Source organism: Ambystoma mexicanum, chromosome 6p (genome assembly GCF_040938575.1).
Source record: "Ambystoma mexicanum isolate Mex_15411 chromosome 6p, UKY_AmexF1_1, whole genome shotgun sequence".
Classification (NCBI taxonomy): domain Eukaryota; kingdom Metazoa; phylum Chordata; class Amphibia; order Caudata; family Ambystomatidae; genus Ambystoma; species Ambystoma mexicanum.
The window spans coordinates 76,091,701-76,107,620 of NC_090935.1; the positions used below are offsets into that span (position 1 = coordinate 76,091,701).

General features: G+C 43.6%; 1 protein-coding gene across 1 annotated transcript in view; it reads right to left on the minus strand.

Moving 5' to 3' along the window:
- Nucleotides 1-1,214: 1,214 nt before the first annotated feature.
- LOC138510673 (vomeronasal type-2 receptor 116-like) overlaps nt 1,215-15,920 on the minus strand; it is a 78,955-nt gene continuing 64,249 nt past the window's right edge. The window contains exon 7 of the mRNA XM_069626453.1: nt 1,215-2,116. Within this exon, the coding sequence (XP_069482554.1) occupies nt 1,215-2,116 (902 nt within the window). The remainder of the gene's footprint in view (nt 2,117-15,920) is intronic.

Sequence of the window (15,920 nt, forward strand, 5' to 3'; positions counted from 1 at the left end):
AAAGTGGAAGGGGCCTCTTACAATCTTGGCTCAACTTTATTTCCAACAGCTCACACAGCTCCAGGGTGCAGGTTTATAAAATTTGATACATACATACATGGATACATCAATCTTCACATCTCCTTCACAAACCACATAGCTGTGGTCACCAATGCACCCAACCTTCAGCTCCACTTCCTCTGCAAGATAAACCACATATTTGTCCCACAAAACCTCCTCAATGCAGGTCAGACACTTATGCCTCTCAAACTGAACTATAAAAAAGTCCTCCTGACTGGACTCCCCAGCAACACTCTTGCCTTTTCCAAACTGTACAGAACACAGCATCAAGACTCATTATTCAGATCTGCCAAAATGTGTATCACACTAAATCACTTCCAGCCAGTTCCACGAGTTCACAAAACCACAAAGAATTACCTTTAAAGGTCTCTGCAACATCTAAGAAGCGTTCCACCACAAGTACCGTTAGAACCATTATAACAAATTCAAGTTCATCACCCACACAAACACTAGTCAAGCCAAGACAAATGTGTGTCCTACACATACCACACTGCAAGGTGATTTGCACACAGAAATGGGTCATGAGGCATTGGAGCCTGGAATGCCCTAAATCCCCTATATTTGCTCCACCTCTTCCCTTTGTAAATTTGCAAAATCCTCAAACATACCCCTTCCCCCACCTAATCCAGCCAAATCCCCTCTGCCACTATCATGTTGTCTATCCTGATATTCCTACCCTGCAATACAAATGTCAAACTTCCTTTCACCTCCATCCATCAAAGTTTGTTAAGTGCTCCAAGATGCTCTGGTCAGGGCCAGCACTGTAGACAAGTTTAAATAAATGAATAGCACATTATTTTTTGGTAGTGCAAGTTTGCTTTCTAGAAAAACATTCATATTTGATAGTAACTTGCCCAATGTTTCAAACCCCCAAAAGTCATCTCATTAAAGTGTGGCGAGCAGGATTGCATTGTATGCATCTCAATAGTGGTGAAAGTACTTGTTCCTTGCAAAAGTTTGCTGAACCTCAATGTTCTTTCCAATTGTCTACTCAAGGATGATCCCACTTTTCAAACTGGTCCACTCTAATCCATTTTCCAGACCCCAAATCACACATTAATTGAAGCTAGAGACCCTCTCAATTTTAGACAGACACATTTTACCTCTGGTCACTACACACATATAATAAAACACAATATAATTGTAGGTCACTATCAGTTATTCTTCGAATTTCCATATTCTTTGGTGTTTATGTCTGGTCTGAGCAGAATAATGTAACATTTGGGAATGAAGATACAGCCCAGCAGCCCAGCACTGGAAGCCAGCATTGCAAAGATCTCCACGGCTACCATGTACCTGCCCTTAGTACTGAGATAGGCTGGGACGAAAGATACCCAGACACTGCAGAACACCAGCATGCTGAATGTGATGAGCTGGGCCTCATTGAATCTGTCAGGGAGGTTCCTGGCGAGGAAAGCCACTATGAAACTGGCAAAGGCCAGCAGTCCCATGTAACCAATGACAGCATAGAAGGCAGTGCTAGAGCCCTCAACACACTGCAGGATCATCTTCCCAGTTTCAGACTGCATGTCAGTGTGAGGGTGAGGTGGCGAGGTCAACAGCCAACAGAGACAAATGAGTACTTCCCCCAGAGTGCAAAAGAGAACCATAGAGCCAGACACCCGGGACCCCAGCCATCTGCTCAATCTGCTCCCAGGTCTGGTGGCATTAAAGGCAATGACAACAGTGATTGTTTTTGATAGTACACAAGACACAGCAACAGTGAAGATAATTCCAAATGCAGTTTGTTGGATCAGACATGGCAATTTTGCAGGACGTCCAATGAATAAGAGGGAACAGAGAAATGTCAACACCAGGGAGAGAAGCAATGTGTAGCTGAGATCCCTGTTATTAGCCTTCACTATCGGTGTGTCCCGGTATCGGAGAAATATTCCCAGCACTCCAGCTGTTATTATAGACAAGACAACAGCTACAAAGGCCAAGCCCATGCCCAGGCTATCATAGTAGGAGAGGTAAACAATGACCTTATTAATGCATCCATCCTTCCAAAGGTTGGACGACTGGTCCTCAGGACATTTCAGGCAGTTTACCATATCTGCAAAAACCAAATGAAGATCTTTTTACAGGATGCAACATTTATTTTAATCTGAAATCGCTGGCTTTGTTTGCATTACAATTCAGGTCCACAAGGGATCTACTAAGATAGCTCAGTGAGTTACACATTCACTGCAAAGAACTTTGTATAAGATGCTGAAAACAGTTAGTAGTTACTACTATTAAAGGAAGGTAGCATAAAAACACACACTATTATTTCTACTTGTATTGTATATGCCCAACATAGGAGTAAGGAGGCATTACATGTGCACAAGTAGCAGCACATTTAATAAGTAATTAGGTCCCCCTCACAATTTGAGTGCATGTATACTTCAGTGTTACAGAATTATGTTTTTTCATGAACATTTATGCATCTATCTTCTTGTCGGTGTTTTCGGAAGCACCAGTTACACCTTTACAGTTGCTTGCAAGAGCCAGGTTTTAGATAACATGGAAGTGGGGGACTGAATAGATGAAATAAAGATGATAAAGGAAGAGAGAGAACATTTGCATAACTAATCAAAATCCAATTCCTGCAGGTGGTGGTGGACTGACAGAGGAAGGAGCAACATAATCACCCATTACTGTGCCTCTGCAATTGCAGGCTTGGTCAAACGTGAAAATGATGCTACAACCTCTACTCTGGGGGCATTTTGTGCAATGGTTTCTTCTGTGCTTCTGAGCATTTATACACACTCTGTATACATCAAAACAATTAGCAGGAATGCGAGTACCAAAAATGAAACCATGGGACCGCTGATCCCTTAGGGTTAGGTTACACCAAAGATAATGCTGTCTGCCTGTGTTTAAGAGCTGACTATGTGGGATGTGTTGGTGATTATAGGGAGTCATGTCCGGAAATCCCTGTGCAGTTGCAGTAGGAGGCCCAATGTCCAGACTTTGTTATTAAGAATGAGTGTGTGAGATTTGTCTATGGCCTAACATGGCAACAGCTATTGCCTCCCTCAGAGAGGAAGGAATACAGTAGCCTGAATCGGAACAATCATGAAGAGCCAAAGGTCCTGGGACACCTCAAACCTTTCCCTATCAAAGGCCATGTTTAACTCTTTCACTTTGCCGAATCCTCGAACAAAGTGTTTTTCCCACCCCCCTAGCACATGCGTCCGTGCTCCCGACTTACGATAACCAAACTTGGCCCGACTTATGCCAGGTGATCTCTACTGTCTTGTGTGTTCCCTTTCTTAAAGGAGGGCCTAGGGGCAGTGTCCTTCTCTATCTGTCTGCCTCCAGGACTACGTAAGGGAATTCAAGACTCTCATGTTCCCTGTAAATAAACCACTCCACAGATATTGTTCACTTGCCACCACTCCCCTCTCTCCTCGCACACGTCTCCCCCTCCTTAATACTAATCTATATATGTCTCTCTCCATGCTGCACCTGCTGATTTGGCTGCCTCTCCCACTTCTACTTCTCCATCCTCCAACTTGTCTTTCCCCATCTCTGCCATACTGTTCTCCATGATCTTGCTTCTCTTTATGCCTCACTCTTTGGTGGGGTTAAAGGGTACTGGAAAAGGAAGATTGATGCAAAGGTAATGGGGAGCAGTGTCAAGGAAGAATGAGGCAGGGATACATTGAATTCTGGGTGATCAAGGAAAATCAGGGGCGAGGCACCATATTACTAACAGGTTGCCAGGACGAAAGAGAGGGAGGTGGGCATAATGGGGGGTTGATGCAGTAGATTACGAATGGGATACTGTGAGGAAGGGGGGAGCTTATGAGGTACCAGGAAATTGAAGATTGAATCAGGGGTAATGGAATAGTGAGACGAGGCAGATGGTGGTGATGATAAAGGGATACTGGGATGACGGTGGCACGGTAATGTGGTGCCCGGAGGAGGAAGAGTGAGGCTGTGCTAATTTAGTTGAGGAAGTGTGAGGGGTTGTAATGGGGTACAGAGATAAGAAACAAGCCGAATGGGTAGGAATATGTAGGCAATGTAATGGGGTTCTGCAAAGAAGAAGAACAAGGTGGTAGTACTGAGAGAAGAGAGAGAGAGGCGGCATAATGAAGTATGGGGAAGATGAATACTAATGTGGGGATCTTCGGATAATGGTGTACTGTGACAAATAAAGAGGTAGAAAAGGGAAATCGAGCACTGGAATCAGCAAGAGTGATGCACAGGTAATCAGGTATAGTGTGAAGGAACAGGAAGGGTGAGGTAAAGCAAAAAATTACTAATGGGATAGTGGGATGAGGAAGAGGTAGATGGGGTAATGGGTTTCTTGGGATGAGGAACAGTGAGGTGGGATAATTAAACTGATTACTAATGGAGTATCACGATGTGGCAGAGGGAGACCGTTTCAATGCAACTGACATTGAGACCAGAAAGAATACGGACAGGAAAATGTGGTCCTGGGACTAATGACAAGTGAGACAGTAATAATGGGGTCCTTGTACAAGGGTTAATTGGAGTAATGAGTAATGGAAAAAAGAAGAGCTAGACAAATCTAATGGGGGTACTGGGACAAGAAAGGGGGACTAAGGGGTAATGGGAAATTCATAATGCAATACATTTCAAACAGGGTATTGGGAGAAGACACAGGTAGGGAAACAGGGTTCCAGGAAGAGGGACCAATACAACACACACAGGCCCACATTTGAGTGAGATGATTCTTTCTAATACTGAACATGTGCATCTTCACGCCCACATTTGTAATATTCCTTCCGATGAAAATGCATGCTGTCAGTCACAGCCTGTTTTCCTCCAGAAAAGAGTAACTTTCCAAAATTGTAGGCAGTTGTGTGCTGACTATCTAAAAGGGAAGGACGATTTATCGACCAACTAATGAAGTTTTTTTTCTTTTTTCACAGTATTAGTTGTTTGTTTTTGAAAATTTCATCAGATGGAACCCACGGCTAATGTGAAACCTAATAGTAAAAAGAAATGTGCAGATGTGCGCTTTTGTTACAATTCATTCTGCCCTTTTTGGTAATATATTTTGTATGAAGGAGGAAAGAAATGATTTTCTTATTTATTTTCTCTTTTGTATCTCAATGAAATAAAGGATACGCCCGAGAGTTTGGTTGACTGGGTTATGCAACGCATTTGATTGTGTCGTATTCTTCGGGACTAGAGTGGGTTATATCGCAGTGTGGTATTAGCTGCACAGTGCTTACTGGGAGCCAGGATAATGCAACAGATTTCTAATGGGGTACAGAGCAAGGCAGTGGGGGGCATGGATCATGGGACCCTGGGACAAGGAAGAGGGAAGCAGGGCTAATGGGGAACCTCAATGAGGAAGGGTGAGGGAAGACAAATGGGGAACTTTGATGAGGAAGAGTGAGGCTGGGTAATCAGGTATTGTGAAGAACCTCAGTAGATCTTTATACCCACTGCTCCTGGATTCTCTTCTCAGGTGGCCAGGGAAAGGCCATTGCTTTGAATTGTTACCCAAAAGGGTGGAGAAGCGAGGGATGATCACCTGGGTGGAGGGTCCTTGGGACCGGGAAGGTAACCTTAGGTGAGACATGGTACCCCTCATTCCCTTATCAAAATGAACTTTCAGAGTTGTGAATAATTTCTTGTATGCAACTCTCCCCAAATACCACTCTGGTACTGAGGCAAAGAAGAGGGCTACAGAGGAGTTTAGATGGAAAAGCTAGGCATGACCGTTTTAACTATGGTCAGGCAATTGGGCTAAATGACCACTATCTGTGATCACTTAGTAAGTCAAGTGGCTATAAACATGCAGGCTGTTAACAATAAAGGGAGTCGCAGAGCAGGCTGGAGCTAGAACTGGCTGGAGCCGGAAGCTGGTGGACTGGAGACACAGGAGCAAGAGACGCAAGCGGGGTAAGCCGTGTCAGGCAAGAATCGGGGGGAGGCAGTCCTACACATCATCCCTGTCGGGCGTAAGAAGGACATGTATGGCGGCAAGGCACTCCGGTTGCCACGAACCACCGGGGGATCGAGTGCCGCTCTCCCCGCCTCCGCAAGAGCGAAGACTGTGGAAACTAGAAAGGCAAAGCGAGGAAAGGAACGAAACCGTCAGGAGCTGCTGCCTGGAGATGGTGAGAGAAGATGGGGAACTGTCATACCGGGGCGCTCTGAAACCCGGCAATAAACCTTTCCTGAATATTTCACATTTTGGAAACTGTCATGAGCACTTTTGAATATTGAAGCAAGTGATTATAATCTTGAAATTAACTGAAGGTGGTTTCAAGGGTGAAACATTAGTTTGGAATACCAAAGAAACTGAAAGAATTATTGAATACTGTACAGAATTAAAGCAAATAAGGAGTATGATTGAATACTCACTTCTGAATGCTGCACTGAGACAAAGCAAATAATGAACATCTTTTGAATGGAATTAAAGCAGCATTGTGTAGGTAGCAAATACCACAGAATTAATTGAATGAAATACAGTTGTTGCCAAAGCAAGTAAAGTGCGAAGAAGGATGTGAGAAGAGAAATACGTATTTACACAAGCCAAGTGGTGAAGGAACTGAAAGGTTCATGGGTAACTTGTATTGGCAAGCGCCATAGAAGTATCAAAAGTGTAATCAAGTGAATGGTGGATGAGCTAGCCAAAATACATTGTTGGAAGAAAATAATCCTGATAAAAGAAATACATACCATTGTCAAAGGAAAGAAGTGGATAATTGTTGGAAAGGGGTATTGGTTGTGTGACCTATAATGAGTGGACTGAGTGGTGTGTCAACTGCACCAGCTAGACTGAGGGGACCATGCACTGGAGCAATATTGATGAAAAACATCAAAGAAAGGGTTATTGGTTGCGTGACCTGTAATGGCTGCACTGTGTGGTCTGACAACTAAGCCTAGATGAGTGCCCTACCTGAAAAAGCAAAAGTGTTGACATTAAAAGGACCAAGTCAATGAAAGTATACATGGCCTTGGATTTCTGCAATCACTCCTTTGCCACTGGAACTGTTGCGCTCACCTGGTATCCTCAGGGACACCACCCAGCCCTGGTTGGATGATTTTCACTCTCAAACCCTCTCCCGGTCCCTTGGTAAGGCCTCTGGTTAAAGATGGGCTTGCAATATAGGAGAGCTGGAATCACTACCAGATTGTCTTTATGTTTTCCCACCTCCCTTGGCCTCAACTCCTTCCTCCCGCCTGGGCCTTCCCCACACCTTAATATTGTGAAAGGTGGATTCACCGTCCTGCTCCTCGTGGCAGGGGCGCGTAGATGTGGGGGCGAGCAGCGACCAAGTTACTTCACTGGTGCAAGCCCCCCTGTGGGAATCCAGGCCTGCTGTGACTCCGTAGATTTGCTGATTTACAGTCTTTATATGTAGTTCTTATGTTCCTCTTAGTTTGAATAATAAAGTCTTGCTTCTTTGCTTTTAGGTATGGAAAGGTATTTTGGTGTTGTCATGCAGTTTGAAGATGAGCATGGGCTGGTAGGTCAAAGCACGGAGTGTGCAATGCTGTCCGGTGAGTAATATGCGATGCGCGGTGCAGTTTTGCCTTGTATATTGCTAACCTGTGTCTTGTCTCTCCTTGCAGGTTGCGATGCTCTTCGCCGAGTGCCTTAATGTTCCAGCAATGATACTGACCAGGAGATGCCTACGCAGGTAAGAATTGTGTGGCTTTCTTCATTCAGGAGGAAACATGAGTAAACGCTTACTAATCTTGTCTTTCTTTCTCTTCTTTACAGATTATGGTATTCCAGGATGCATGCGGTGCCGGATGATGGAGTTCATACCTTCAGGTGAGTGGCACTGAAGTCAGCGATGGATTGAAGACAGGTAAAGTAGTCAAGGTAAAACAGTCTCAGGCGTGCCACACCCAAAGTAGTCCAGGTAAAGTAGTCCCATGCCTGTCACACCCAAAAGACTAGACCGCATAGCTGAGTTCCTTGTAACTGAGCTATGTGTGTGCCTCCATGTTGGCTGAACCCCCCAAGTTAAATAGTCCCAAGTAAATAGTCCCATTCTAATGTTGGTCTTCACACGGAAACTGTTCTCCTGAACACCCATGAAGACTTGCTCTCCAATCTTGACCTAACCTCCCTTATGTCCTCATTCTCCTTGATCTATTCTCTGCTTTTGACAATGTCAACCATGCCATCCTGTGCAATCGCCTCCGCAACAACCTTAGTATTACTGCATGGTTGACCTCTATTCTCACCGACCGACCCTCGCTGGTCCAACTGGGGTCTTTCCTCTATTATATATTTCTCTCTCTGTCTACTTGTGGTGTTTTTCAGGGGTCTAACCTCTCTCCCTTGCTCTTCAACCACTAGCTGGCACCTCTTGCCCACTACATCACTACTTTCTGCTCCAATTTTCAATGTTATGCTGATGGCACTCAGCTCTCTTTCAGGCTCCGCTCAGCCTTCTCTGCTTCTTCTCTCATACCAGACTGTCTGGATGCAATTCAGGAATGGTGTACCGCTATTGATCTCTGCCTTAATGGCAGTAAAACCGAGATCCTCCTCCTTGGGACACCCGCTCCCTCCTTTCCTCTCTCACTCTCGCCGCCCACTCTGGGCCCTCTTCCTGCTCCTTCCTGTGATGCTAAAAACCCTGGTGACATCTTCGTCTTTCCCCTCTCCTTTTCTCCTCACATCTCTGACATCTCTAAGAAGTGAAACTATCAGCTTCACCTCCTCAGACGTATTCTTCCTTCTCTCCCTTTCACCCATCAGCTCACTGTCTCCAGAGCTCTGATCCTCTTTAGGATGGACTATTGCAACAGCCTCTTTCTAAATCTTCCTTCCTCTACTCTTCGACCTTTACAACTTATCCAGAACAGGACTGCAAGACTTGTCCTTGGCTTCAAACTCAGAGGTTGTATCTCTCCAGCTCTGAAATCTCTTCACTGGCTCCCTGTGCCTGCAAGGATGAAGCTCAAGACCTTCTGCATCATCCACAAGGCTTTCCGTGGACTGGGACTGCTTTACCTCCAACTTTCTCTTCCAAAACATCTTCCCTCTCGAGTTCTCTGCTCATTCACCTCCAACTCTCTGAGGGTCAGACACTCCTCCAAGCAGAGAGTTGGGGGCAGATCAATCCCTTCGGCTGGGGCCTCTCTCTGGAACAGCCTTCCTGCCTCTCTCAAACTTGAGCAGAACCACCTATGGTTCTGAAAGCAACTCGAGACTTTCCTTTTCACTTCTGCACTCCTCAGAAATTATGGGTCTGTATCTGCAACCCTACAGTCCCTTCTCTCTGCACTTATGAGCCACCCAATGGGTGCACTTGTGAGTTAACTGCACTTCCCCCTTCCCCTCCCTCTGTCACTTCCCCCCTTCCATCTTCCCCGCACTTGCATGATCTGCATGACACAAGGCCTAGCACAATTGTTATTTTGTCTTCCCTGTGTTTCCCCTCCTTGTCTTGACGTGCCTAGAAACACTTGTATACATGTGGGTTATAAATGCCACATCAAATCAAAGACGTGTGTTGTAACAGTTTTTTACCCACCTTGAGGGTGAGTCTGACCCTTATAAGGGCGAACCTTTGCCTTTTTGGCTCCGGGGGCATGTGATGAATTGCCAGAACAGGGAAGGCAAGGTACAGGGATGACAAAGAGTGATGTGGTGCTAAGGGTGTACTTGGGAAAACAAGAATGAATCAATGTGAAGAGGATACTGGAATGAGGAAGAGTTAGTCAGGATAATGGGACACTAGGAGAACAATGGATTAGGTGGGGATAATGGGGTTGTGGGACTAGGAAGATTAATCTATATCTATCGATCTATCTATCTATCTATCTATCTATCTATCTATCTATCTATCTATCTATCTATCTATCTATCTATCTATTTATCTATCTAAGAGTAAGGGGGGGGACCTTATGGAGTCCTAGGGACGGGAAGAGTAAGACAACAGACATTTTACAAAATACATTTTTCTCAGCCCCCCCAATAACAACATTTTGTACAGTTCATCAAACAGTTCAAAGGGTATTTGTTGATGAATGAAAGCTGGTTCCAGACTGAGCCCATTCATTTTCCAAAAAAAGTCCTGGGGCATCATGACAAAAGTATTGCACATTGTGTGATAAAAGCAGTACCTTAATATGTAATGAACAGATTCAGATAGTGAGCCACGTCATACTTCGTCAAGGACAGCTGTGGTGTGCATTTTCCTAAGTTTCTGCCAATAAGATAAATCCATTGTTACAGCTGCCAACTGCAGAACTCCTATGTGACTTCAGCTGAAATCAAAAGCTATCAGGGGGTTTGTTAAGTAATTTGCAGGGAGCTTAATGTCTAAAAATAGATGCAATTGTATTAAACAAACTATTGTTTATTTACAGGTAATTGATCACACTTTACTGGCAATATGTATTGCCATTATATAAATTTTGGCACTTGGTTCTAATATCACAACATGTATGTGTTGTCCTCACATCCAGGTTCTAGGTCCTTGTCCACATATTACCCATTAACACCCAGTCTACGTCATCCTGTACTTATTGCAAAGAGAACCTTCCCTGGAATTGCCTAAACCATATGTTATGTTTCACTTTCTATGGCATTTCTAGTTGAAATGACATACTGACTCTTTATTAAATAACAATAACTTCCACTGGGAACATAGAGTATTTGAGAAAAGAATGATACCAGCATAAGAGAAGTCAAAAACATTGAAAGACCAATAAAACATAATTATCCCAAATTTCCCAAAATGACAAAATGCAAACTTTGAATCTTTCTGGAGTAATATCTTAGCATGGCTAGGAGAGAAGGTGGAACAAGTCCTGGTTTGTAACATTGGCCAGAAAAGAAAGTGGCAAACACAAGATTGTATAATAGTGCATTGTGGATAAGTAATCCACAGCCACCATCATTCAACAAAATAGTCACAAATGGGCCTGTTTGTAGTGATGTGAATGTAGAACTGAGCCCCTCCCCCATTCATTCTCAGTACGTGGGAGCACATCGCCTAGATCACATTAACTTGAGCATGAGCACACCATGTAGCATCAAAGCTTTTTACACATCTCTCGCTTGGTCACAGCACTTTGTATGTTCACTTAATATATATTTCACATTTATGTTTCTTTTACTACCATTTTGTTTTTATTAATGCCCCCGTGTTCGTGTGTTTCTGCTTCCAGATCCCTCCATACATCCATAGCTGTATTGACAACATTGAACCCATTAATTTCATCCTCAATTTCCAACCTTCATGTTTTACTGCACGCCTTGTTTTCTCTTTACTTTCATTGTATGTAGCTCAGATATGCTTGTATGTTGAATACATTGGATAGTGAGCACCTGAAATTGAGAAGGCCACAAAGCATAGGCCAGTTTTGCTTAGTCTTCTCAGTTGAATGATCTTGGAACCGCATGGAAGGGAAAAGACTTGGCTCAATACGCACCTTCGTGCATTGCCAATGCTCGCCTCTGGGGCTCCATCCTTATTTTATTGCTACTATACAGCAGGACCTACAAAGCTGGACAGGCCTCCTTTTGTTCAAGCTAACCCAAACCTGTAAACTACCATATCTGGAGCAGCCAGAGGCCTCATTGCTGGAACACCATAGTTTACTATTAGCTTTCCTTCTCCTTGGTGTTCCCACAGCCTGATGTCCCTGAAAATGGTTGCTCTGAAATAGGCTTGATTGTTTTGCCAATTTGTGGGCTGTTGAGGCTTAGGGTCCTGTCGCTCTGCCTTTGACAATGCAAGTTCCCCTGCCATGGGTGACCTCTTTCTGCCCCAATGAGCAGTCTGTTACATGTGCTTGCATTTTGTTCAATTATGTCCCTACTCACACTGATTGCTTTGTGAATTTCACTTGCATTATGACCCTTCACGTTTTGATTGATATGATAGCATAGTTGCATGTTGGTCTCCTATGGCCTAATGCATCCTGAACGAGCTATGAATTGTGTTTGCATTGAAGTTACCCAGCCACTTGACACATATCTTCATGTGCATATCTAACCTTCGGCTTCTCATTGTCCTCTTTTTACTTCTCAATCAGGGCGTAACCCCCTGCTTTGTCACACTACTCCGCTCTCACCGGCTCTCCACATTCCTATCATGAACACTCCTAAATTTCACCTGTCTCCTCCTCTCACCCACACTTTCCTTATGTCAACCTGATCTGTTGTGTCTGCCATCCATCATCCACACCCACACCCTCACCCTCGCAGTAACCGGATTTGCCCCAACTGACCAAACCCTGGGGCTTTGGAAAGGCCATTCCATCTGCAATAAAACGTCTTTATCGCTGACCACCTCACTATCACAATCCTAAACTCTCTGAAATGGCCACCACTGAATGATAGACCTTCCCTCACGACAATGCAATCCTAGCTGTACTACACTGCAATTTTACCTACCTTTCCTGATCTCATCAACCCTCCAAAAAAGAAGTCACCATTGGTCTCATGATGAGCAAGATCACAATACCTGCTTCACGTCTCCTGCCTTTAGGCACTCCTTTTAAGACAGCTTTCACACCCCTCTCAACATCCTGCATATCTAGAATCCAAACAGCACCTGCAATATAACCTATAGCTTCTACTTGATTCCTTCCAAGCCAATACTCCTGTGGTCATGATGAGTGGCTTCGGCCATCCCATCAGATCTGAAGGTGTGTCAATTACAATCTGGCTGTACTCTCTCTCTAATCACCCTTTGCAAGCCTTCATAACCTCCATAGGTTACAGTGGTGTAAGCATGCTTGATCTCATCTTCATTTCCTTCACACTCCACTCTGTCCTTTTTATTTATTTATTTATTTATTATGTGATGCAGCCCACGGGCATCATGGCTCCCGAAAACACATGTACAATCATAAGAAGACCAGGACAAAACATTATTTTGTTAAATAACATGGTTTTGAGACGTTTACGAAAGATGAGCAAATTCTCTTACGTAGTTCTGCTGTCAATTTGTCGCCTGAAGCACGAACAAATAACTGCCCCCTTTTGCACTCTTGGCTCTAGGACAGGTTAAATACATAGAGTTACATAGCTGTGAAGATTTTACTGTGGTATGTTGGACCAATCCCTCTCTAAGATACGAGGGGGTCAAGGTGTTCATTTTAAAATAATTTGAGGTGCTACTGGTGGCCAATGACGTTCTCTTCTATATACATAGATCTATTCTCTCTTAGTCACACTCCTAACGATGCAAGTTTACTAATACAGTTTTTTCTTGCACCATTCAGAACGCATTACAATAATCTAATCTTGACATGATTGACATGATTAACAATTTTTAGGCGATACATAGGTTTTGACTAGCCGGAGGAACCTCAAATGATATTGTGCTTTCTTGACGGGACTATCTACATGTGCATCTTCACCAAGCAGGGACTCAAAAATAACCCCAGGGGTTTTCACTTTATCCAATACCTTGATAGAAGACTTGAATACTGAGGATCTAATTTAGCCCTTGTATGAAGAGAACTAAATATAAGAAGCTCTGTTTTTGAACGGTTGAGGCCTAACCAATGTGTTGGCATCCAGGCCTGTATGCAGCTGTAAATGTTGGAGATCTTTTTCACATCGCTGATATAGTTTCTACTCAGTTGAATCAGAAGCTGAGTATCATCAGCATAATTTGAGAACTGGGTACCCATATTCTCCAACAGATCATACAAAGATCGACTGTAAACATTAAAAAGTGCAGGTGAAAAGCACATTGAGGCACTCCACATGTGATTAATGCCGGGTCTGACACTGCATTGCCCCAGCAAACTCTATGACTTTCTATGAGCTAAGAAGGAACTAATCCAATCAATCGCTTCTGTAGAAGCCCATCCATTCTCGGTGAGAGTGCCTTGTTGCCAGGATTGCCATCAGGGCTAGTTTGTTCAAGAGCATCAGAGGCTACTGATGAGTCAAGGCACTTCAGCAGACCTGTCTTCTGTCAACAATGGCTAAAATTTGGGTCTGCAAAACAAGTAATGCACTCTCAGTTCCATAATTGGATTGAAAGCCTGATTGCTTTGGATGAAAGATATTTGATTGATCCAGTGTCTCTGAAAGTGCATTGTTGCAATCTTGTCTAGAATTTGCAATAAGAAAGGAGCATTTGTTATGGGACTCAGATTGCTAAATACCTTTGGATCTTTTACCAGGCTTTTTTAGAAAGGAAGTAACAATGACATTCTTAACAATATCTAGGACAACGTTGTGACTAAAAGTTGCATTGATAAAATATTTTCCATAACAAGCAGCTAATACATGGGAAGTATCAGTATCTGTAGTGGCATCCATAAACATGCAGTTTCCCAGATCCACTGGCAGGATTTTATTTCGTATTCTAATCATGACTATTTTCAGTGGATTTCTTTCCTGTAGTGTAAGTCGAAAAGTGACCCACCTCCATTTGATTATTTACTCATACATTTCACAATCTTAGTACCCTCCACACTCATACCCACTCTCTTTTCAACTATCACCAAGAGGAAGTACAGACCTGATCCCAAGGCAAGTCCTCCCTCCAAGCCCTCTCGCTTCCGCTTGCGCACTCCTTTCATCTGGTGTTCACTGAGTTCATTTACACACTTGACACCTTCTTTGACCATAACTATCCTGCTTGATCCTTTCTCTCTCTCACCCTCACTCTCAACTGAGGACATCATGACGCTCCTCCTATTCCAGTGGCGCAGCAATTACTCCCTCACTTTCCATGCTCCTCACAAATTCTGTCTACTTGACCATACCACTATTCCTAACTCTGTCAAATCATCCTACATCACTAACATCATATCATCTATCCCACCCCCCATCGCCACAAGCTCTCCATGCCCCTCCAGGTATGTTCTCGCTTACTAATAACCATTCCCTATCCTCTTTACTCTTAGCATGTGGGTTTGCCTTGGAATTCTCCACCATTATCACACAAATATGTGAAAAAATTCTCAAACTCTTCTATCTCTCCCACTAACTATCGCGTTATCTCTAGCTCTTATTAACCATTCCCTCTCAAACATCACCCCTACAATCTCTGCTGAACTCCTACCAATCCTTCATTCTGCAAATCCATATAGTTATGCGCACCTCAAACATTAAGAGCACACACCTACCTCCTCGAACAGGCTCCAGGTTTTAGACCTTTACTCCAGACCAACTGCCTTTACAGATATATACATTTCCATTCAATGCACATAGGCCGCCTGGTTCCACCAAGCTACTGTCGATAATCGGGAGATTTGCACACAATGGCAATTAACTAATCTAATGGGTAACGTTGCCATCAGAAGTGGGAAGAAAAGCCTCCTAATGCTAGTCTTGTTTCAAAGCTCCTACCTCTATTCAATTCTAATACTAATTTCCCTGCAGCCTTTGATACTGTAGACCAACCCCCTCTTCCAAAACCTATATTACCTTGACTACAAGGGCACTGCACATAGATTGATTGCACCTTACCTCTCAGAGCACCTCATTCTCCATCTCCTGGAGCTAACTTTAGCACATCTGGTCCACACCTCTTCCTGCGGACGTCACACAGGAGTCTGTTCATGCTCTACACCAGCCTGCTGAGTCAATAGAACTCTGTTGTCGGCTTTTACTCCTGCCCCTTTGCTCATGATTCTCAGATCTTCTACTATTTTCCATTCTTCACCAAAGCATCCTCTGAAAACATTCCTAAGAGCTAAATATCCATCTTGTTCTGAATGGTGCTGCACTTGTTGACAAACTTCTATAAAATAGAAATAATATTTCTGCCGCCTCCAATGCGAATCTCAATCTCTCATCTCTTTACCTCTGAGAATCATCCTTTATTCATCAAGGGTTGAAATGTGTGCCCTTGGACTTCAGCAGTTCATTGTGGCCTTGTCCAAGACTGTGAGAGTCAACTGCATCAACATTTGGAAAATCACTCCATCTTATCTACAAG